General features: G+C 39.1%; 1 protein-coding gene and 1 long non-coding RNA gene across 2 annotated transcripts; one reads left to right on the top strand and one right to left on the bottom strand.

Moving 5' to 3' along the window:
• Nucleotides 1–123: 123 nt before the first annotated feature.
• On the top strand, nucleotides 124–21,969 carry LOC140947204 (uncharacterized). Its single transcript, XR_012166927.1, has 2 exons — nucleotides 124–732; nucleotides 21,525–21,969. It is a non-coding gene; the product is annotated as an uncharacterized lncRNA (long non-coding RNA).
• On the bottom strand, nucleotides 13,540–17,557 carry LOC140947202 (POU domain, class 4, transcription factor 3-like). The gene is made up of 3 exons (XM_073396265.1): nucleotides 15,465–17,557; nucleotides 15,248–15,277; nucleotides 13,540–15,146 (listed from the first exon to the last, which is right to left on the bottom strand). Exons 1-3 carry the CDS (start codon nucleotides 15,624–15,626, stop codon nucleotides 14,343–14,345), a joined length of 996 nt encoding a protein of 331 aa, XP_073252366.1. The 5' UTR covers nucleotides 15,627–17,557; the 3' UTR covers nucleotides 13,540–14,342.
• Nucleotides 21,970–25,800: the final 3,831 nt, after the last annotated feature.

The raw sequence follows: 25,800 nt of genomic DNA, 5'->3' as shown, positions 1-25,800 counted from the left end.
TCTTTAACTTTCTCGAATTTTGGATCCTTCCAAATTTATTCACAATTCTCATTATAACAGGTGCCTTTAATCATTTATTATGAGCAAATGATTCTAAACTTTTCACTTTGGGCACACAATTACATAGCCCGTTGCGAAATAGAGGTCAAAGATGAAAAAAATGGACCCAAACTAGACGAAAGACAAAACTTCTCTTTGCGGTTTAAAAACTAAGATGCAATTGCTAAGCAAATACGTGGTGTTCCTTTACTTTTGGTCCTTGAGAACTCACTGTTGTCAAGGAACTGGAGTCGAATTTCATTCACAATTTATACAGGTGTGTTTGTCTGCCATAAAAACTAGACAGCACGCGTTAATTTTTTATACTCGCAGAGACTCACAAAAAGCCATTACTCACAAATTTTTAATCATGTTTTGCCTGCTAGTCTTCGAATACGTAACCACCCGTTCGAGCCGAAATTCGCCGCGAAACCCTGTTCGCGCGCTTGAATACAATTGTATGGACAGTTCATAGAAAGAGCTTGTGCACTTTTTCCTGGTAAACCGGGTTAGCGTTTTAACATAACGCGTCACGAACTGAACACGCCAATTTTTATGCAGGGTAATTGACCGATGTGGATATGGGTTGATTATTATACGGCTGGACATGAGTACTAAAGCAGGATTTTAACGGAAGACGTTGGATATGAACTGGAATTTCCTGGTGACAGAAGGTCATCAATGGGTTAGGAGGTTAGTGGAAGATTGTTATGTTTCCTAGTCTCTAAATAGGGAGTTAACTAAGAGAAAGCCATAGTATCGTTATTACCTTAAAAAGTCGCCGGGGTGATTCGATGAAATCGAGCTAGATGAACTCCGCCCATAAAGTGCTCGATCGTTACAGGGTCACAAAGAGAACCCTTTTGAAACTGCTGATTTTTTCTGGAGAAAACGTAGTATTTTTTCCGAAATTTAGAAGCCGACTTAAATGTACAGGAATTGAAAATTTCCATATTAACAACCTCCGATGTTTCTCTGTGAATGGTTAATGAAGCCTAGGCCCATTGCGAGTTGATGTTTAATGTGAATTGATCGTTTTGTGCAGGTAAAATTTGCAACAAAAAAACATAACACAAACATCTCGTTTTTACTCGCCCGCATGCCTCAGGACATTGAGAGACACAACAAATTTAAGAGTAAGGAGACAAAGAAAATCGAAGAAACAATTTTTGAGAGAAACTGTTTAAGATGCAAAAACGGTTTTGAAAGTTATCAAAAATTTACAACATAATGGGAGGGTTGTTTCTTTTAGCACTGCATATGGCATTCATTGGCAGTTATTAAGTTGGCTGTGTAAATAGGCCCTTATTACAAATACATTGAGCCTCCTACATTGGGTAAAGCACTATACACCTTTTCTTAATTGAGTCAAGAGTACAAAAATAATTACTCAAGAGGCGGAAAAACCGCAAAACACTATCACATAAAAAATATGTTTTAGTCATTTTTGATAAGTTTGCCATATTTTACTGTGTAAAAAGATGATGTAGTTTGCTCGCCAGACATGAACTAGTACAAAAATAGACTTGGGTGAGTAAAAGTATTTTTTGACAGGTTCAGAAATGCTTTCACAAATCTGACAAATGTTTAAAGTTTTGGAGTGACGTTAGTTGTGCTGCCGAGACGAACTATATTTTTTTCAGTCGTCTTTCCCATAGATGTAAATGCAAAACATTTATTTAACTGATGTAATAATTTTGTTGCTGTCTTTATCTTAAGTTTTGATGTATTTAAGTTACTGAAATGCCATAGAAATTCGTCCCGGTAAGCGGCCAGCCTGATCAACCGGGCTCATGTGAATAGGCCCTTAGAATCTTTGAGCGACGCACGTCAACCCATCCTCGGAGACCTAGGGGCAGTCAGTCGGGTCGGGAGAAAAGGCGCGTTGACGAAAGTTTTTAGGTACGGGCGGAAAAGCCCCTCGGTACCGACTCTCACCGGACCATTTCCAAACGGTCAATGCTGGCTCCTGTGTTATTGTACCCTATCGGCGAACAGCAACGCATGAGTTCCTTTCGTGTGTTTGTACACGACTGCTTTTGTCTCGCCATACTATATTGTACTTGTCTGGTTCGTTCACTAAGGTTTTGCGTGCAAGGGGAACTTTAATTTTCTACTTTACTAACCAGAAACGAAGGAACTACCGTTACATACAAATGTGGAATTGTCAAGGCATGTTAAAAGGGAAAATTGCCCTGCGTCGCTCAAAAACGTCTTTACGGTGTTGAGCTGCCTCCCTTTGATGTCGAGGTTGGAGTCGTCGTAAACAGACACTAGGCTGATTTAGCAACAGAACGGGAACGCCAGTTGACGATGGCGCGCGCAAATCAAACAACTGGCTTGATCAATGGCACAGTTGCAAATGGGGCACCGGAAGTCGAGTTTAGTCCTTACCGCGCGCTTTCTCGTCGTCAAATGACGTTCCCGTTCTGTTGCCAAATCAGCCTACTACCAAGACCATATTCAAAGCAAGGCTACTCAATAACATCCCCGAAAGTGGATCCCTCTTTATGCGTTTGAAGGAGGTTTGAATCTCGGTCGTATACTGGTATTCTTCCCCCGCCCCACCCCACCTAGGGAGCTTAAGCAAAGGCATATTTGAGCGACGAACGTCAACCGGAAGTGGACCATTTTCATTCATGGGGCAGGGCAGTTGTGTAGGTTAGATTTGCGGCCAAATCGACTCTATAAGAATAAAGACACTTAGCGATACATATTTGGTAGCGTCCAGTCATATTATATAGGAAAAGACCTCACTTCCGGTTGAGATGCGTCGCTCATAAACACCTTTGCTTAAGCTCCTTAATATTGCTTATTACTGCTGGACTTGTCGTAGAATTAGTGCGACCAATAGAGGCAAGAGTTTGGTTTTTGCTATGGGATAACTAATAACGGTATCTAGATACGTTTTCATTCGAATCTCAAAACTGAAAAATAAATTGAAATTTGTATTCCGGACCATCTTGTTGATGAATGTAAATTTAGAGAGATTACTTTCTCGGGATTGCCACACTTATCGATCGTGTATCCTTTCAATGAATAAGTTGGTACGGTATGGTTAAGATGGTGTGCCTTTTTGCTGGAAATTGTGAAGAAGAACTTTGTGGGATAAACTGATGTGAATTGAGTGTTTCTTTAATGTAGCGTAGACCCTGAACATTAAAAAAGATGGACTCTCAGTAAAATTAGTTCTCCTTTATTTTCATATTTTATAATTTTGGTTCTGTTTATTTCTTTAACAAAGAAAAAGATCAAGATTGCCAATGATGATTATTTACTATAGAATAAAACTTTGTATTCACGATGCTAGAAGTCGGTTTGAGTTATAGAGCGTTTGTTTAGTTACCCTGGGTGCCAGAGGCTTTTCATGCGCGGTTTCCGGTTTCGGTCAAGTCTTAAAAAGTTCGGCCTTCGGCCGAAAACGTGTCGGCCTGCGGCCGACAAACGAAGCTCCCCGTCGCATGCGAGAAAAAAACCTCTGGTACCCAGGGTATTGTTTGGTTAGTGTCGACATCCATTTGTTAACTGATAACGCTGTTGCTAGGCGTCTCTGACAAACTCTTCTGTTTTCTTCCTTCTAAGGACTGAAGTAAAGTTATAAATTATAAAAGATATCGATTTAATAGTGGGAAGAAGTAGTATTACAAAACTTGCTTTTTGAATCTGACAGGGTTCATAATACGCCGCACCTCAGGTCCATACTTAAGGCCCCGTTTGTATGGAGAAAACTTGTCCCTTAGGGGAAGCTTAGGTGGGCAGTTTCCCGGAAATGTATAATGATTCTGGATCATTATACGTTTCTGCGAAACTGCCCACCTACCCCTCCCCTAAGCCAACATTAACACTTACTTCTCATTTAGAGCAAAATGTTGACTTAGGGGTAGGGTAGGTGGGCAAACGTATAATGATCCGAGGTGTACGTTTCTGGGAAACTGCCCACATACCCCTTCTCCAAGCCAACAATAACACTTACTTCTCACTTAGGGCAAAATGTTGACATAGGGGAAGGGTAGGTGGGCGGGCGAGCCAACTTTTCCTTTATTTCTTTACAAAACTTGTCGAACCGTTTAGGTGAGAAACTAAAAGTTTGCCCGAATGGAAGGGTGAACCGCCTAACCGGGTCCCCCTTTTTCGATGGTAGGGTCATCTTCCTACCCGGGGCAACTTTTCTCCGTATAGACACTTTGGCTCGTCCAGTCGGGTTCACTCGGTCACGGTGAGTAAATCAGAGTATGCGCAGGCGCAGTTATAAGCTTTTGGCACGTGCAAAGGGGTCAACTATTTTCTCATATAAACGCTCGCTATAGTTGAATTCGCTTGTTTATGGTTCTCCATGGTTTTAAACACATTGCTTTAAAAGGAACCAATTTTATACACGGACTAGTAGTCATATTACCTGCCGCAATCCTTTTGTAAGCGTATCGTAAGCCGTTGGTTGTATTTTGCCATCTTTCATGTACATTAACCGCCATATTCGTTAAAAAATATTCCTTAAAAAAGTACTGAGCTAAAATTGTCCGCCAAAGATAATATCTTAAGCCGTAGTCTGTAACCACAGGCCAGGCGTTTCTAGGGCCAGAGAGGGGACACAAGAGCGACCTTCTTCTTTCAGGTCTTCCGTTCGCTTCCTAGCCGGCCCAAAAGAAAGCCTAATACGTGCATTTGAACACCTGGATTAGGAGAAATTTCGTCTAACGGAAGAAAGTTTCTTGTTTAAGGGCCCCTACCGCATTCACGAAGATAACCTTCTTACCGTATTTTAGGGCAATTTTATTATATGCATCCCCACGAATATGCGCCGCAGCTCCTCCCCCCCTTCAACAAAGCAGCGCTAGTTGATCTTCATTGTTTTTTTAACACTTGTTAATGTTGATGTGACTCCTTACATGGGGCGGAATTAGATCTCTGCTAAGCATCTTTCGCTGAAGAAAAGGAAAAGAGGGAAAATGTGTAGTAGTGCTATTCGCGAAAGTATGAAAATTCGTTAGTGCTACACTTAGTCAAGCGCCGCACAGAAGAACCGAAAATGAAATCAGCGCTGCGGCTTTTATTCTGGTAAATTAGGTGTGTCCTATATAAATGGCACCGGCTGTTTTACTTCTGGTCCCGGTTGTTCAAACGTTGGATATACCACTATCCAGCGGATAAGTATTAAGGAAATCAATAACGCTATCCGCAGGATAGCGATTATCCGGTGGATAGCGCTATCCAACGTTTGAACAACTAGGGCCTGAACTATAATAGTTAGCATCTTCGAGTCTGTTACTGTGCAGCTTACCTAAGTTAACCGTTTTGAAATATTCTAATATGGAACTAGTAAGGTTGTTTTTTTCTCAAATTTGAATCATAGTGTTCACGGGTACAAAGCGATAGGGTACGTGTAGCCGTCCCGTCCCCCCACGGGGAGAAAACGGAAGGAGGGATGGTACGGCTACATATAGGCCAGCAAAGCGAGCCAATGTTCTTTCTTTTATCACCTGCAGTCTCTGTCAGCGCGAGGAGTATAGCGCGCTTTGATGCCTATAAGTAACTTTTACGTTTCCAATTCACTTGCAGATGATCGTAGATAAATGGCTGTAGATAAAGCCGTTAACGATCGAAAGTTAGATAATTTCTCAAGCCACCATGTGTCGTCAATCTGAATTCAAGTAAATACCTACGTTCGAAAGATGCAAAAAGTGAATTGTTTCTGAAACAGCATTATCATGTAGTGCCTTTGTTTTTTTGGAATTTTAAAGTTTTAAATACCGGACTGTTTTCTAGCTGGCGACAAATGACGACGAATGTAGGGCGACAAATGCTATCCAACGGTTAAATCGTTATTTAACGGACAGGCAATAAGCGTTGGTCAAACGTTTGTCCGATTGCTTTTTTTTACTTTCACAGTGATCCTCTCAAATTATGTTGTTTAAAGATAAAAATCCTAAAGAGTCTATAGTAATCTCAATGGGATTGGAATTCCAGCTGAATTATGTTTTGATGTAGACGCCACTCTCCCCTTCGAGCGAGCTCTGATGAAATCAAGGCAATGGAGACCAGGCAAATTGTACCATCCACTGGATAGAAATTTGAACTAATCTATCTGATGTCTTGCACTTTCCATACAAATGCTTGTAGAAAATATTGTGAGAAAAAAATAGATTCAAAAATATATATTTTATATTCATAATCAGTAAGTGGCTTGATGAGATGGAATATGCATAAAGTGCTAAAGTGAAAAAGGAACTTTAAAGGACCGTGTTATTTAGTTAACTCAAAGAGTTTTGTATTCTTTTCAAATATAGTTATATAGTTAACTCAAAGAATTTTGTGGTCTTTTCAAATATGATTACTCAATAAGCAATGGTAATACAAACCATAGTTTAAAAGCAGATTAAACAGTAATCGCCGTAGTAGTATGTTTAAGTTTGATTCTGTTCTTGAACGTTTTAGCTAAATTTTTGTAATACTGTTTCAGTTCAGCGAGAACATTTTAGACCAGATTATATGGAAGCGGTTCTTAAGACCTTCACCTTATAAGGAGTCTCCGCGACTGTTTCTAATATTATTACGGAGTCACGAACAATGATAAGATGAATATTCTAGACATAACTTTGTTAGGAGTTAAATGCTGTTCACAGAACCCGCTAGTAAAAAAAATAACCCTAAACTGATTTTAATTATTTTACCAATTAATAGCCAATATCTTGAGAGAGGTAAAATATATGGACTCTTGGATGTCCGTTACCACAGAGATTCGAAGAATCTTTTAAATTTTAAGTCACGAAATTTGGCAAGTTTACAAGTTACTCTATTGTTATTTGGAAGAAAATCCCTCTTAAGTGAACAAATTTTTACTGACCACATAAAACACATGGCAGCAGTGAAAACAAAGTTAAGTGGAAGGAATTTAAAAGAACACAGGGTTTGGACAGCGTAAACATTCCAAGCCACTATTGATGGAAACATGTGAGAACTAGAAATGTTTGTATATTACGTCCAAAGATGATATGACCAGGCATTCGTGCCGGCCTCGAGCATATTAATCAGTCTCTTCACAAGGATTTCTGCAATTATTGCCACTTATGTTACCATAAACGTTGATTTAGATTGTTATAGTCATCTACATACCAGTTTTAGGTCTTTGTCCCTTTAAACATAACGGTGTTTAAATAATATTGAAAACAATATGAAACATGTTGTAAGAACCTTCGTCCATCCATGCAATGACCTGTTTTTTGACATGTGCCATTATTTGACAAAAATGACATTTAGAAACGTTTAAGATTTTCCATTGTTTATAATTTTCAGAAACGGAATAAACCACAGAAAAGCATATGAGACTTGCTTTTGCTATTCCTGCCTGACAATTGATGAGACTCTCGAGCTAATAGCCTTATAATATCCGCGTTTTATTAAAGTCTTCACTCAATAAATAATGCCAACGAAAACTAAGGTGACTGACTTATACAGAGAAAACGAGGACTTTGATCCTACTGAGGCTTACGGCCAACGCATAACTATATTTGTATACTCAGTTTCATTATTGGTAATCGAACTGATCAGTGTTGTAAATGAAATGAAGATGAATCAGTAATAGAATGTCGTTCAATGCACAGAAAATTGGCTGATCAGGTTAATATATATATATATATATATATAGCTATCCGAAGACATGAAAGACTACTTTTTCTGCCGGCTCTTGAAGATGTCAAACAAAAGCACGTGAGGCGGTTTCCCATTGCAGGTGGCTCGATGCTTTGCTATGTGGTGGCCGATTAGTCTATACAACAGGTATTACTCAAATCTACCAAAACATTTTTATGGTTCCTTGGCTACAATGGGCGCCATATTATTGAACTGAGGAGTGACTGAAGCATTCAAATGTAAACAGCCTGCATTGCAGCGCATGAAATGACTGTAAATTGGAAAAAATGTCTTCTCTAGCCTGCGGTAACTTTGATAATCAAGGAGCATTTCAAACGAGTCGTTTCAAAGAAATTGATAGGTTGCATTCGTGGTTTCAGTCTTGTGTTAATAAAGAGATTTTACAAAGAAATTTTATGTGAAGTGGTCGTTTTTGTTTTCAGTTTTGTATCTAGACCTAGCTTCATACTCGTGTTTCAAGGTTTTGTCCTATATCCTTGTAATATTCGTGGGGGGTAGTTGTGATATTACAATACAATTTTCCTCCTAATTCTTTTGCCTCGCAAGTGGTGGTTTTTCCTTCACGTTCGTAGTATCAGGTGATAATGTTTTTACTAAAACACAAAAATATATGTCTATTTGCTTAACAATATAGATCTGATGTATTATGTATTTCTTCCCTCTATATAGCCCGTATTTTTAAACGCAAAATGTCTTGGAGCACGACAATATAATCATATAGACTGTGTAAGAGCCATTGCAAGTTGTATCGTTTATCATCATGATGTACCCGACTACATGCTTATTGATATTGCCTATGTGGGAAATAAGTGTAATTGTTGCCCAATTCGTTAAAATTAGACCAACTTTACGAGGTTGGACACATTTGTGTGTTTTTTAAGCAGCCATGGATCACTGGCCGATGTAGTCACGAGGCAGGTAGAATTGTGATGAATAAGCTTGTTAATTGTAGCTTGAATAGTCGCAATAAAAAAGAAAGTGGCGAAAGCTTGATATACAGTTCATCATTAACATTTCATTCCAAGGTGTTTTATAGTCACTTCATTATCAGGCAGTCTGTGAAAAATTTGCTTTTAGCTTAAGAATTGGCGAGTCTAGAATGGGTAATTTGAAGTATTGATGAATATACTGTCTCTCTTTGTTTCGCTCTCTGACAGCAGTAAATGCTAAATAATGGTTGAATGTTTGCTTGTTATCTAGATATTTTTTGCCAGATTGTCTAATTACTAGTGACTAGTCTGTAAAGAAATGAGAAAAATGTCGTTGTCTTATGCTTGGTTTACCAAAACTACTGGATTCTTACCTTACTACTGAGCTTCGGTATAAATAGCTCGGCGGAGAAAATTGACGTCCTTTGTTTCGGCAGTTCGAGAAATTCATCTCCTTTAAATGCTTAATTTGTGTACAAATTATAACACATTTCATAGCGACTAAGACTATGCTCGTACAGCGCCAAATATAAGCGTCAGTTTGACGCCTTCAAGCTCGAATCGCCAACGAGAGAAATTCAAAGAAACCTGCTTTCTGATGGGTTTGCCACCATGCAAATCTCAAGTGATGAAAGCTCTACTCGTTTTGTTCTGCCGTTTTGCGGCTTACCCGCGTACATCAATAAATAAACGCTTTAAACCCTTTAAAATTTCATCATACTGATCTTTAGTTTAAAGTTTACTAGCTTTTAAGCATTCAACAGTCAATAAACCAGTAGAAAATCTTAAAGAAGAACCAAACTAATAGACAAAGACATGCCGCCACTGCAACATGGCACTCACCTGTGCACTGAAAGCACTCATTGGAGAAAATTGAAAGCATTTGAATTTAAGACATATCAGGTTCCTTCTTCCTTTTCTCTTAAATGATCTCTTTGTACCCGTCCGTGAGCTGTTGCACTTTTCCGTGGCTGTTTTACAAGACAGCTGAATAACCGATCAATTTCTGCCTTATGTTACTCGGTAGGCAAGTTATAATGAAAGTTTTTTCTACTGAGTGAACCCATCATACTTTTCCAAGATAGGCATTAGCAAAGCAGCTTCTTTGTCTCTATGAGACATGCAACTGATAGAAATAAGTCACAGCTGCAGTATTATTTTTAGGGAGAAAGGCCGGTCTTCACATGGAAAACAGTGGATATAATTTTCAAATTTCACATGCGTGAGTGACCGACGCCATTTTGTTCTTGGATGGTAGTGGCCTGCACTCACTCAGTCATTCAGCAATTACTCTTTACTACTGCATCAGATTCGTATTCCTACATAATTAAAATTTTGTAGCTTCCAAATGTTAACATGAAATATTTAAGTACGTGGCTAATTTTATCTGCTGCTAGCGTTGCTACGAATCTCTTATCTTTGTGTTCGAAGTTTCTTTCTTCGTAAAGGTATGTTAAGCACTCGGGGTTGAGAAGGACATTCAACGAAGCATGTTATCTTAATTTTTTTTTTCGTTGTTCGATTTTCGTTTGCAAAAATGCCACTGGGCACTAAAAGACTTTGAAGCTCTTTATTAAGTAGTAGTTTTGCATGTGAACACTAAGTTTGTTTTAATTCGTATGCGAAGGATATGTTCAAAATGGCCGTCTTAGGCTTTTAGTGATGAGTTACCACTTTTCAAGGGAGACCTGTTTTGTAGAAATTTCAGATTAGGCATTCAATAACGCGTGAAGCCAGGCATTTATTGATGCTTTCGTGGATTCATTTTCTTATAACCCCGAATATTTTGTAGGAAAAGGTTAAAAAGACAAATTTTATGCAGTATGAAAACCATTATTTACTTTGTTTTTATTTTTGTGTTACCTCCCGGGTTGTATAATCATGAATTCCGTTTGTTTGGGGGGAAAATCAATTGAAACGAATTTCCTATTACAGTTCAATGCAATAGGAAGTATCGACAGATTCTTCCTTTCTCGTGGAAATTGAAATTTGTCTCTCAATTGTAACATATCGTTGAAAAAATTAACTTGTAGATTGAATATGGTTGTATTCGATTCTATAACGAGTAATTCATGGAAATGTGAAAGCGATTACACTTTTAAGTAACTGTAAGGACTTCTGATACTTTTGCCAAATGCAGTAAATTGTGTTGGTCTAAAAGCTTTTTGACGATACAGAATTTTAGGCAATGATCGCTCAATTATCCTTATTTTTAAGAAAGTCTATCTATCCATCTCTCTTCAAGCGAATGTTATGATTCTTGATTCGACAGGTGTTATAGGTTTCGCTTATATGCGGTTCTTTTTCACAGCTGACTATTGCGTTTTCCAAAACAAGAGCGTTTTCACCTCAGGCAGAGATTCTTCGGGCAAGCGTTAAGGCGCGTGTTCAAAATTACTACTATTTTTTTTCATTCTGAGTGCTAAAAATCGCCGAGTTTTGCTAATTTTTAAAGTTCAAGTTTGATTGATTTTTATCGTGTGCAGTGAAAATAAAAATTATATATCCAAAGGCACTCTAGTCTCATTTCACATTGGTTTCTAAAACTCCCTAGTGTAGTTGAAAGTACGACAATATTGTAGGAAGCTCTCGCAATGAAGAGAGATCCCTCATTGTCATTCTAGGAATCAGCCTTGAGGCGACTAAAAGTTTATTTTACCGACTTATTTTCTTTTTATCAAGTTGTCACATACTTAAGTAGCTTGGGTTATGCATAGCTGTAATAGCCCTTAGCTTCATTTTTCATTTTTTGTCACCAATCGAATACTGTTTTCTGTTTATTTTTCTGCGGTACTTTTAGTCATATCTCTTATGGTTCTTGGTTTAAGAAAGTTTATTTTCGTGACTTGTGGCACATCTATTACAATTCGTTTTTTTTCTCTAATTTGAAATAGTTCAGTGGAGCGATATGTAAAGGAAAGCAGCTCATCGTTTTCTAGTACACCATTCAATTCATTTCTTCAAGTAGCTCAGTCTAATTGGCGAGCTCTGTCAAAGTGGCGTTAGAACTGTTAAAAATTGCCTCCCCTTTGATAGTTAATTTTTTTCTGATCATGAAGTTCTTGAAGATGCTGACCAAAGCAAATACCTGCGCATTCAGTCTTCATTTAGTTGGTCGTTGCATTTCCGTTCAAGATATGAAAACAACCAAGGATGTTCTGCCTTGTTTATTCAAGGCAACGGGAAAATGATTTATTGCAAGAGTTCTAATTAAGTCTTTCCAACGAAGAGTATTATTTGGAGACGCTGCTCGTGTGTACTACAACAACAGCTGCGAAGATATTCGCCTTTGTTATATGAAATGATCTCGTGTGGTGCTTTGTTAGCGTTAAAATTGTTTCGCTTTTTTAAAAACGACGCTTCCGTAAAAACTGCCTTAGATTTAGAACCGTCGGTAGAGTTTGTTTCCCCGAGGGCTTGGCTTTGTTTTATCAGCCCCTTTGCTGTAGATGTGGCTCCTGAGTAATTAGCTTTTTAGGGATAAAACTTTTGATAGTATCATTTATAAACAAGCACGTGCGACCCTCTTGAAATGGTGACTCGAATAACGTGCGAGAAAGTGTAGTAAATCTACCGACGATTGAAGCAAATTTGAAATTTTGACAGAAGCTACACGTGCCTATAGTTTAGAGAAAGCTATTTACCGGATTCAAAATTCGTTTCTTCTCGAGTAAGGTGTTAAAGACGGCATCAGATCTGTTCCACATAATTCAGCTTTGTTTTGTTTGTGAGTTGAATAGCGACACGTAAATTTCCAAGAAGCCATGGCACCAAAAAATCCACTCGAAACCCGATTACGTAAACTGTGGTCAGAACTTCTAAATACATCTTACTCTGTGAAATTATCGTTTAAGTGCGTATGGGAAATCTTGAAATGAAAATGCTAGCGGGAGATTGCTAAGTTCACACAATACACCTGCCGTAAATGAAATAATTACTTTCCAACCAAACCATCTCCTTTCCACAGAAAAGGAGAAAATATCACGATTCATTTCGCCGATTCCCTCGTTTCACGTAGCAAATAAAACTCGATAGGAAAGCTCACTAGAATACAAGAGTTGTAATGATCAGCCACGTCATGCCCCTTAGCTTCTTGGAACTATGTAATGCTGTGCGCTGGTGTCCGAAAGCCTTTTCCTCTCTGTCCGAGAAGAAGCTATGAATTTCCTAAAGCTGCGCCTCCTAATTTACTTTTCCTATTTGCTGGCTTATAATATAATCTCGCAAACAAAATAACTCGAAACTGTCGCTCAGTTATAAAATAAAACGTCGTTTTTCAATAGCTAAATTCCTTCTTCAATCGATAATTCCCGCTTGAAATCGCGTTTTGTTTTTCAAACAGCCAGTTCGATGGGACAAAAAGCCCGCTTTAATCAAAGAAGCTTTACTATAATGTTCCTCGTAAGGAAATCATGGACAAACGGGTGGTCTGCTACCGGCGCTCAACGCAAAACAAAACAAATAAAAGGCTTTCTTCACCGTTTTCCTCGAACTTCAGTTTATTAAAACTTCTCGCCTATTTAAGCAATATTCATTACAAATCTGTAAACTTTGAAGACTGGTTTTTCATTTTATGCGGTCTTTCAAATAACTTAAAACATCGAAGACATTTCCGCAGCACCAGCGACTTACAATGAAATTGAATTTCAGAAAATGACTTAAATTATGGTGCTAGCGAGAAAATTTGTACAGCTTTAATAAATATACACCATAAGATTAATTCATAAAAGTTTCCTCGACATATAAAATTTCAAAATATATATTTAAATACATATACTTTCCGGGCCTACGCCATTATTTCTATCTAGTAGTAAAGGCTCTCTACTGAAGTGTTTGCAAGCAATTAAAAGGATCGCTTTCATTGGACTGCACCAGTGAACAAAGCCAAACCCGGGCTCGTAATTGATGTCAGTGAGGTAGTTCTGTTTGAAGAAAAACCGTTTGAAAAGCGGTGGACGTTTTCGTATTTGTTTTAGCCTAATTTAACGATTTGCTATCTCTCCTCAGATTCTATGCCAAACTAATAACGTCTTAACGGCTTTTCCTCACAAAGAACTTCCAAATTTACATAAATTGCAAGTAATAAATTCAACTTTTCATAAATGGGGAAATTGGTTTTGGCAAAGTGAAACAGGTGTAAAGCCCGCCAAATCATTTCGGGCCTTATTATCATCTAAACCTCGGGCCTTAAAATCGAAACTTCGATCGTTACTCCGGTGAAATTGTGGCAAAATGGATGATGAATAATTTTACTCTAAGCGGAAGTGATTTATGTTTCGGAATTTTTTCTCTTCGTTGTTAAGCTAATAGGGTATACACTGAATATTATTTACCTGCGGGCTGTTAAGCTGTTCGCGATAATTTCTCGAAGATAACGAAACGTCTTCCATCGCCGTTCGTAAGGGCTTCCGCGCTTTTCAGACGAGGTAATTTCTATCAATTTCGAGTGCGTCCTTTCATTAGATAGCCGCGAACTATCGCATTTTTAGACTTCAGTCAGTAGCTTAATAGTAACAGCAATAAAAATCAGTACTTGCTTCATTCATTGACTTAAAAATTCAGTCTAGGGTATAAATAAAATCACCATTTGTAATTTTCTCCAACTCTGTCGTTTCGGACCGGCCTCCTCAATACATTCATCCACACAAAGTACCGTCCATCCGTGGAGCCATTTTACAGGGGATTTCCGGCAGGAAATTTCAGAATTTCCTCCATAATATTTCATCTCTAGTGGACGGAAAATTTCATTCTTTTCTTCTTTTGTCGTTGGTTGCAGAACCATACCCGCACGACATTTTTTGAAAGGTCCAGTTTTTCAGCGATAGACGCAATCTTGTCGCTTGAAGGTCTCGGGTTCATGGCGAAGTAGGCCTCCAGTGAACGCTTCTCAGCGGCACCGATCGATGTTCGCTTTCTTTTTTTATCCGAATTTGGAAGAAATTGGCTTGTTGTATTCTTCAATTTGTACGCTTTCTCAGCCTCTTCTAACCATGCTGTCAGTACGGGTTTTAACGCCATCATATTATTGTGACTCAGTGTAAGAGACTCAAACCTACATATCGTTGACTGGCTCAACGAGCCCACACCAGGGATTTTCAAATGGGCTAGTGCAGCTCCAACGTCTGCCTGGGTTACGCCAAGCTTGATTCTTCTTTGTTTGAAACGTTCTGCAAACCATTCTAGCTCTCTAGGATTCATAACATCGTCGCTACTGGCTGCCACGCTGATAGCAGAATGGAGAGCTGAGTGTAAAGAGTGAGCAGGCGTGGCGGTTATCGGCGATGGCGTTTCGAACGGTTTATCAAAAGCTGACTCGCTTACTGTTGGTTGTAGTGAGGCCGAGATCTGATCCAGAATATCGTGAGCATCGTACGTGCTCGTATCGTGCGAGTGAGTTGAGTGATAGCTGTGCAGGCTTGCAAATCCTGAAGGCTTACTCGGCTTCGTGGAGAGATATTTCGGAATAGGCTCGAGCTGCGACGTAGAGAGTAGGTGCGCGTCGTCGAAGCCATCAAACACACTTGGAGGAATCTATAAGCAGGAAGAGAGGATCGATGTTTGAGCACCCGAGTGTAATATTGACTAACGGAAATGAATTCGATCAAGTTGTATTTATTTTATTTATCACATACCAGGTTGTTAGATCTTGACGGCAAAGACAGCTATAACAAGAAGAGGAAAAAATAGTTATTTATAGTCTATCAAGCGCAAGAATTTTTTTGAGTGCGAAAAAAAAGCGCCAAAGAGCCGATGCGGGCGAGCGAGCGAACGCCAGTACTCGAGACCGACAAGCGGGCGCGCGGACGCAAATATCACAAAAAGCATCAAATAAAATTTCAGAATAAATACCGAGTGAGTAGATCCACGAATCGAGGGTATCCAGCTTGGCTCATTCATCTGGCCTCCGGAAAACGAAGAATTAGAGTAAGCAATACCATTAGAATGCGAAATAGGTACTCGAGATGAAAGAGGAGGACTAAGCGTCTTATTCAGTAAACTGTCGCGATTCATCTCGGAGACGTTTCACGGCGAACTGAAGCCTACTAGCATGGCGTGAAAATGTTCTTAAATGCAGTCAGAGTGCCCGTAAAGAAAGAGACAATCATTATCATTGTGTTAACAACATTTGCACTTCACATGCACCTGTTTCCACCCCCTTGCGCACGCGTAGATTAAAAATTAATTCTGCGCGTGCGTACAACGGCAGCTGAACCTGCCTGAGTTGACACGGTCGCGAGTTCTAACTCTGGGCTGACCCGGTTCGCTGGGAAAAAATAACTCATTCATGAAACATCTGCGGGGGGAAACTGATAACAAAAATTTCGGCAATCACCAGTTACGGGTATCTTTTTATTGTCCGACAAGATTAGGACCGGTAAAAACTACTTGTGGAATTTAAAGGCAGAATCGCTTTTATCGCTTTTTGTGGCAGTTTTCGTTTCGGCGATTTTTGAGGCGTTTTTCCAAGCGGTAACCATGCGTGAAGTTGTGTACCGAGGTGTAACATTTTTTTTACCAACAAATCGGCTTGAGACAATTAATCCCTTTATTAAAATTCATTAACGCACTTACACTCTCCCTTCAATAAAGAGAAGAGCCAATGAGCGCGATTTCTTGGCAATTTCCAATTCAAGTGTAATCGGGTTATTGTTTGGCACACGCCACACACGTGTAAGGGGTGGGCCATTGCTACAGCGCCATTGGCCGCGAAACCAAAATCTTTCTGGCGCGTAGAATTAGCTTGATGAATGAACTAAGCTCTACATTAATGAGTTCGGCTGGAAGAGAGATAATTACGACTGTTATAACTTCTCATTGGTTAAGAATTAATATAAACAAAACAAACTTCGTCGAGCTAATGATGGTAAACTCCAAGAAAGTGAAACTAACAGAAAACAGAATTGGACGTATTGTTGTCAAGTTTTAACTACGCTCTTTATTGAAAAAGCGATCAATCATTTTTCTTGCGACTTGTTTGTGCAAAGGGAAATTTGTTTCATGCAATCACGCGAAAACTGCTATTTATTTTTATCTATTTCTCTACCTGATTACTCCGCGTGCGATAGAACTTTCCGGTTCTCATGCAAAGCAAGGCCCGATCTTCAAAACACTGCAACTGTATAACTAGAAATTAAACGTGACAGGTTCTCTGCGCTCCGCCCTTCGCTTAATAGGTTCACTCGCTAAAGAGGAAAAAACTCCTTAATTTTATGATTGAACCTGGCTGTATAGTATATACTTAGTCCGCAAGACCCAGCTATTTTTTCGTCACGGTAACGGATAAGGCAGAATTTCCATTCAAACTATTTAGGTTTATAATTCCATTCTTTGCGATAAAATTCTTTGCTCGCGATTATACTGCATCGACTTAAAATGTTTAGGTTTCCTTTGACGTAATTCAGGATCTCTCGAGATTATTGCAGATTTATACCACTGAATCGAAAACAAATTTCGGAAATTCCGTCATTAGAGTGCTTTGTAGAGAACCACGAACGCTTTACTTATATACTATTAATCGCTAGCTTCCCTTCTCGAAAAGCTTATCTTAGGTGAATTACAAATACAATGAAAATCGTTGTGATTCTAATGCCCATATTGGTCTGATATAATGAAGACGATAACAAATGAAGCCATGTTTACCAGATGTCAATTCCAGCTGCCTTTTGTTCTAAAAATACGAGAATTCTCGTTTTATGGCCAAACCAAAATCGCGAATCTTTTAATTTGTATTTTTAACATACGCCTCTCAAAGGCTTGCCAAACCGGAGCGTGGTTTATAACTAGGTCCATTTCGCTGTTGAAATAATCATCTCCCAGCGCGAAAATGATTGTCAATGCAAATTTTCAATTTTCTCAATACTCTGCTGATAAAATGCTAATTGCTTACATTTGAATTTATTTCGAGATCTAAGCGGAGAAACACGAACCCAAACAGACGCTAAAAAAAATTCAATTCTACGATAAAAAGAAGAAAATGTAGGATACGCTACCGAGCCAGCCCTAGCCCCATTCTTTTGGTGATTCCACGATCCAAGGACGCGTGGTTTGATACAACAGAGGAGACTCCCAAGTTAGATTTTCCTCCATGTTGTAAACTCTCGGTGCTCGGCATCTAAAAATCCTGTCAACGTAAATGAACCTCTCGTCTTTCTTCCCCGCTTTCTTTTAAACCTTAACGCTAGCAGTAGCAAACGCGTCTCACAGTAAAAATTAATGTTTTTCACTTTTATTATGTAAAACTCTATCAAGTATTCCATTAAAAATAGACGGTCTTGCCAGTGTGTACATGACCGTACATAACTGAACAGTTTTCGAGGTGCAGCGATATTCATGTATGCATACCAGCGCTATCAAGGTTAACAAATCTTTGCAGCGCTTCCACGGAAACAGGAAAGAACAAATGTGTCGAAATAACTAAAGGAGATTAAGGAAAGTGCTGCAAAACTAAAAAAAAAGCGATATGGTGGTACAGTAAGATGAATTTTCCGTAAAGCTAAATTGTAAAACCGCAAAGGACGCCCTCAGAAGACGAAATTATTTCGATGGACATTCAAAGGTACGAAATTGACAATATTTTTGTTGCTGCGACTAAAACATATCTCAGAAAGGGAAGTCGTACTATGTTTTTAACGAATATTTTCCTTTTATTGATTAAGGCAGAACTAATTATCATTTCTTCCTTCAAACGGATTTAGTTATTCATCTTATCACAGCTCTTTCCACCTATTTTTGGTGTCCCCTGTGGTTCTGCAATTTCTCATAAGAAAAAAGGTTTTCTATTTACTATGTCGCCGCAGCCAATAAGATAGAAGCGTAATAAGCGACTCGTCAGAAAAACCTTTGATTGTAAATGTAAGGAAAAATGCGATTCAAAGTAACTCAGGCCGTAACGACAAACCAGTCTTATTTAGAGAAAATCTGATTAGATCAAGCGATGAAATAAGAAATGATTCTGACTTTATTGTTGATATGCCTTTGGATTAGAAGCCGACGGAAGCAGCTTAGTTCATTTCTCTACGTTTTTTAAAGAGATTTTTTCGAAATTAGAGGTTCTTCTTAACTTGTTGCGAAATCGCACATTCTATTTTGATTTAGAAAACAATGATGGAACCCCTGGTAACCTGAATTCACAGAGCTGGTGCTGCTATTCTCCGCAAGAAGCGCCAGCAGGTGCTGTGTTTAACAACGAACCGGTATACACAACAAGGTTCAAAATAGAAAATGCCCTCTTTTATTTCTCACAAGCCATTTCCACAACACACATAGGGTTTGAAATTAGCTTAAGGTCGAGCCCAACAGCTTAAATGGATCCGCAAAGTCAATAGGGCTGCGAATCTGGTAATATCTTTGGTTTGGTATATTTCACGGTTATCAGTGGTTTTCTTGTAAGCGGTTAACGAATGGTTTAGTTCCACTTCAAGTGTGATGATCGCTCGTCCTACAGTCCAACTGTTTCGTTCGTCTATTATTGCTTTTTCAGCGTATTTGCAGATTTTTTGTTTTCTGTTGGCTTGAAAAATAAATTAAAAATGGAAACAAGTAAATTAATTATAGTTCTTATCTCCAATATGTTTTTACTTTAATTATTTCACAAGGAAACTTCTCAAAGGGACACGCGTGGATCGTTTCAGGATGCAGAAACTTGTCTTCACTAAATATATAAAAGTGAACGTTAGAATCTTCCTGGCATCCTTAAGAAACATATCGAGGAAAGTAGGACATAAAACTTGCGCGTTGCTGATCAGTGCTCTGGGAGTATAGTTTATAAGATTTTATCAGTGATATTAAATCATCACCTTATCTTAAGTTTGCACTGAAATGACCACGTTTCGATTGAGGAATTAGTCAGTGAGAAAAACAAAAAAATTACACATTTCGTTCTTTTGAATTAAAATACAAATGGCTTGATACTTCTAGGAAATTATTTTAAGCCACTTTCTCTGTATATACCATGCACCTATAGGAACACCAAGCGAGTGTTGATTCACCTTGTAATATCAATGTTTGACAATGACAAACTGCAGTAAACCCCAATTCTTAAACAACGTCAACGGGAAGGAGAAACGCCTTTTTCAATTACTTTAACGGTCAATAGTTTGCTTAACTTGCAAATGGTATTTCAGCTAGAAATTACAACTTAATTATAGGTAGTAGCTTACGGGCATAATATTGAACTAAAAATTGTGAATTTTGCCTTTGTTCCGCGTAAAAGTGTATTTGATTTTACAGGAAAAATTATTTGCAATCTATTTTGCGATACTGGGATGTGGTTTTACTAACACACGGAGGGAAACCACTAAAAATAGAGTTAAGATAATTTTATGTAGTTGCACGCATTTTTCCTGCGCTATGAAACCCATGAAAGCTTTGGAATCTTCATAGCATCAGCTGAAATCAAAATCAAGATTATGCCAAGGAGAATTATTTGAGAGCTGATAAAGTTAAAAAACGTTGTATGAGGTTCAGCCTCCGGCTTCTGTATTTGATTATTAAAGTGATACTCTTTCAGTAAATACACGTTTAGTCACCGGATTTATGAGCAAATTTTTACGAGGTAGTAAATGGGAAGTCGTGAGTGCAATGAATTGGGGCCCACGCTTTTAGAAAGTGGTAAGAAGCTCGAGAAGAAATCGCTAGAAAAAAGGGGGCCTGTGCTTGTTTGCTATGCTGGCCTCGCCTACGCCCCTTTTCAGATGCACTCCCGATAGGTAGTTTAAGCTTCTCGTATACGGCAAACGGTAAAAGTCAGATTCAAGTTGAGAATTTCTCAGAATAGAAAATGAGCTCATTAAAAACTGCTCAAAAAAATTCTTATGGGTAAAAAGTGGGGTGAAACTACTAATTTATGTGTTTAAATAATGAACAGTAAACTACAAGAAAATGAGAAACTTGGTCACGGGGCGTTTGCCGTTTGACCTAACCGTGAAGCTTAACCTCTCTGATAATGTGTTCATATAAACATATAAACTTTTTCCTTTTCTTTTAGACTGTTAATAGTGGCTGATATTTTCATGCGGCTAACAAGGTTGATCTCCGAATTCGAGAGGCCATCATCGTGATTCCCATATTCCTAGTTTTCACTCACCATGTGAAACCGAGAAGGTGGCCTCTTGAAATTGGCAAAGGATCTTGACAATTTTAGGAAAAAATAATGGACTGCCAGCTTTCGTCTATGCTTTCTTCTAACGGAAGGCTAGGTTGAGAGGTTAGCAGGCTAGCAGAAGATTAATTGCAGGTTAGTGCTTTTTTGGCACTGGCTTATTTTTGTGACGGTAATCGCAGAGGGTACTTTGGCTTTTAATGCATTTTTGTTTACCTAATTTAATAGAACATAAAGGGCTCCCTTGCCTAAGTAGATTATATCATTTACGTTGGAATTTGCTTGACTGGCTTGTTTTCTGGACAGAGAAACCGTTCATATGCCCAGCAAATGGCACACGAAGAACCTCGTCTTTCGTCGTTCTGTCCCCCTGGTACGGCGAACTGTGATAATGTGCTTTAGACTGTAAAAATATGAGATGTTACACATTAGTTATGGCTTTGTTAAGTCTCTTAAAACAAACTGTATAGCAGGTGGATTGCTATGAGAATTCCGTGCTTTCAATTAGAGTCACGTTTACCTCACGGGAAACGGCAAAAGTAAATTTGTACCGCGTGACCAAGTTTTCCCTTTACTTTTCATGTACTGTTCATTATATCAACTCAAAGATTAGTAGTTTAATTTCATGTCAAGTTCATCAATAAGAATTATTGGTACAGTTTTTACCTGTTTATTTCCTAATTTGAGAAATTCTCAATTTGAATCTGACGTTTTTGCCGGTCGTTTGCTGTAAACGTGATTCTGAAACTCTCTAATGTGTTAAATCTTTCCTGGCATGGTTCATCACTTATTGTTTTTTTTTTCTACAGGAGACTTTGCTTAGCGGCCAGATATTCTCGCTACCAAACAGAACCTGCACGTTATAATTATAATTGACGTTTTGAATGAGTTAAACAGAGAATACTATCGAAGCAAGTTCATCGATCCAGTCTTTGTATCGTTGCTTTATATTTTTATTGCCATTATTTCATAATTAACGTATTATACTTAAGATGTAATACCATTCCTTCGTACCTGGCGGCGAATTCTTATTGCAAAGACAAGAGTAGCGTTGTTTAAAACGGTTGCTAAGCGTGACAGTTCGTTGTAGTAAGATTTGCTGAAAACCATGTGGACGTAAAACGGCTTTTATTTAACGAAAACCTGTTGTTACCGGTGACCACTTCTGTGTCTGCGCAACACAGCTTGTGAAGCACAAAAAAACTTGAATGTTATACTCCTCTCTATTTATATTAAAAAGTCTTTTAAACTTAATCTTTTTGAACCCACCTGTTAAACAATCAATCACTGTCAATGGCGATTATATAAGATTATAGGATTTAGTGCATCGGGTCAAGTGGTCAATCAGTTTTCGTCATTTACCAGTCAGTGCCAAAGTTGGCTTTTCTGACCATGCTGACAAAGCAATCCTTTTAAAAGTTTTCTCTTATCTAAATGCAAACTCAAACGAAAATTGAAAAAGGGACACGGAACTGTGCAAATTCTGTACAGATTGCATTACTGTTTACACGAGTCCGTACAAAGATTTACGCAGTATAATATTTGCACTGCATACTCATTGTCCCGTCACGGGGAACTAAGTAGGGACTTTACGAAACTACGACGACGACGACGGCGACGGTAACGACAACGTCAAAAAGCAATAGGTTTAGTTAGCAAAACAACAACTCTGCACGCTTTTTTGTGCATTTCTTTGCCATCTATGCACGACTACGACGTGAAATTTTAAGCTTTTTTTGAGGACGGGAACGGCAAGGCGGTAAATTATATCACCTCTGTCTGAACTCGGGTGCGGCCCCTCTCTTCAGCTCCAACATAAATTCCCTTCTTTTAAGTACCTGGCGACTTGGGATATTCGCGAAATGGTTTGAAAGGATGCGGAGTCTATTTTTCAGCGAGGTTTTCATGGATGTCGCCGTTGTCAGATCGTAAGGTCCCTAGTTATGGGAGGAAGACGCCACCACCAAGACAATGGGCGTACCGAATGATGAGGGTATACGACGTCAACCGCCACCAGGAGAGATGGGAGGGGCGAAACCTTGAAGTCACTTCCACTGAACTCCGTTGAACTGGCCAAGAGGCATGCAAAAACTGAGTAATTCTAACCAAGGGCCGCAATACGTCATGCCACCAGCGCGCAGGCCCGACACGACGGAATTTAAAGGAGTTTCTTATTTCCCGCTTCACGCGCCAATCCGCCGTACGGAAAAAGATGGCGGCTGTACATTTTACCACAATTCCTTTCGAACCTAACACAGCCAATTACACATAGTCATATATATATTTTTTTGGGTTGCGGGGGGGGGGGGGGGGGGGGGCGAAATTTCTCCATGTAATAGCAACATTGCCTATCCTAGGTTTGAATTTTATAAAACTTTTCTGTGCGTTTTTATGAGCAATTTTATGGTTTTGATGCGCTAAGAACTGTGGGTAAATGTACCAGTCGCCATCTTTTTAGGTACGGTGGATTGTGTATCAGGGTGCAAAGAAAGTCAGTTTTACAGCCTGCCATTAGGGCAAACTGTAGATAGCATGTACTAGCCCACAAGTCATTTCAACTAGCCCCAAAACCCTTTTTGATTGGCCAATTGATTACAATCCTTTTGTAATTTGAATGGTAAGTTGAAAACAAAAATCACTAGCCCAATAGCAAATTCCACTAGCCCCGGGATATCGGACACGACTTTCTTTGCACGCTGGTATGCAGTGAGAATAGTTTCAGTATTAGAATGGCTTTTCTGAATCTCAAACCAATCGTGTTGAACGAAGTCCTAACAGACCTTATTCACGATACCCGCCATCTTTGCACGCGCTTTAGGATTGATGGGATAAAAGCAATGTCCCCTGGTATTTCATTAAGTGGGCAAACAAAAGGTAAAATTTGCCAATGCAAGAAATCGCGGTCGACTTTGTTTATTCTCTCAAAACGAAACGATGATTTAATGGTCACGCAAAATGTACGGTTTGAGTTTCGACAAAATTGACTTCCCATTGCTTGCTGTGAGGACATCTACGGTCGCTGCTGAGTCCAGAAAAAGTAAAAATGATCACTTCCACCCATAATTTACCATTACTGTCTTTAATATGAAAAGTTGTTTATTTTCTGTTGTAAAGAATAAACAAACTCGACCGCGATTTCTTGTATTGGAAAAACTTACCACTTGTTTGCCCCCTGAGAAACCAAGTGACATCGCTTTTATCCCATCAGTCCTTAAGCGCGTTCAAAGATGGCGGGCATCGTGAATAAGGTCTATTGCGGTAAAACCAAAATGGTGGCCGTTTGCTTCTTATAAACGGAAATTAGGCAGGAGAAGGAGTTGATTGAAAGACTTCTTAAACAAATATGACGAGGAGCTCACGGCCAAAAAGTTAACTGAAAAGTATCTTGAAAACTCTGGAAAAAATTGTTCCGCGGAGTGCGGACACCCCAACGTCTCACCATGAAGAGAGTCCAAAATAAAACGGATAGAAGAAAACTGTCGTCATGTATGACACATCGACTCACCAAATGTGCAAAACTAAGCTCCAGGCTTTCACCTCGCACATTGTGCAAAACTTTGCACGGTTCAAGTGTTTGCACGACTGCGCGTAAAAATGAAACCATACCGGTCAAAAGTTTTGGCCTACTTCTGAACAGTTCAAAACCTTGCACACTTTACCGGTCAAAAACTTGTGCGGTGAAGAAATATCAAAAGGAAGGGCAACTTCAGTCGAACTTCCATGTGCAACCACCTCCCATAAGCGACCGCTTCTCCAAACTACCAGACTTTTCCTAGACAAAGCCTTACAGTTGAAACCTCCTGTAAGCTACCGCGACCACTTTAGGGAATGACAGTTATAATATATAGTTTTAGCCAGGGCTAAAAGCAAAGTTCTCGCTAATATTTATAGTTTGTTCAAAGAAAATATAAAATGGAGCAATGCTGAACGGCGAAGGCCGCTACAAAATTTTCATGTTGTTCTTCTAACAAAAAAATGTCCCCTATGTTTTTTTTTTTAATCTCTCGCTCTAGATCTCTGTCACCCTTTCTCTTATTGAGCTTCGCTGGCCCGCCTCCTACTTTCTCTTTCTTTCTCTTGCTCTATATTGCAAATTTGTGGACATGACAATTAATCTACGCTTAATACTTTAGACAACACGGATACAGAAACAATTTCCCCTTTCCGTTTTTTGTCTTTACTGGCTCTTTAGTTGTCTCTGCTTTACAATACGCGGGTAGCTATGCGATTTCCCGACAAAATAACCTCGAGCTGTATTTGGGTTGCCCTACCTGTTGATTGAGTTATTTTACATTGGTATGCCTGTGGTGCGTACGGTCGTTCGGTCAGTGTACGGTCACGTGATTACCAAATTTTCTGGGATGGATAGATTTTCTTACCCATGGTGCTCCGCTGCGTGCGCGAGAGCTCCGCTACAATTTTCTATTGTTTTTGACCTCTTTTTCCTCTAAGCGACCACTTGGTGTATGATCTCTATGTTCGTTGTATGTACTATGCTGCTCAGTGTATACATGATATACGTAAAACTTCTAGCAGTAACATGGAACTACACATGTCTTAAACTAGAAATTGCTTGCAATAAATTATCTTCCGTAAATTTAAGTAGATGAGTATGGACCTCTTCTCGGAAGAAACCCCTTTGTGGCTCGATCCTTGTAAGCAATCACGTCCCGCAAACGACCACCAAGTCTTCGCTTTTTGGGTGATCGCTTACTAGAGGTTTGACTGTATTCATTTTTCTGTTACTTTCTCCAGGTACTTGTTTGTTGCCTCCTGCCTTGAAATGCAATTGCATTTCTTTCAGCGAGTGGCTGGTGAGAGACTTGGCATGAGGGAGAAACAGCAAAGCCACACACGAACTTCACGGTCTCGTTAATCACTAAATAGCATTAAATCCGTTTTATAAGAAAATAAGTCTCGCCCTGGGGCTAAACTCCAGCTAAAAACGTACTTGAGACTTTGTCGTTTTTATAGTAACTGAAGACAGATAAAAGTTCTTCCAAAAAGTAGGGTTAGCTTATAGCAAAAATCACTACGGTAACCAAATACAGTTTTAAGAGCTTGCAGGTCCATTGTGTTTCCTCT

Source organism: Porites lutea, chromosome 9, assembly GCF_958299795.1.
Source record: "Porites lutea chromosome 9, jaPorLute2.1, whole genome shotgun sequence".
Lineage (NCBI taxonomy): Eukaryota > Metazoa > Cnidaria > Anthozoa > Scleractinia > Poritidae > Porites > Porites lutea.
Note: the sequence above shows the minus strand (reverse complement) of the source record. Positions and strands in the feature narration are given on the sequence as shown.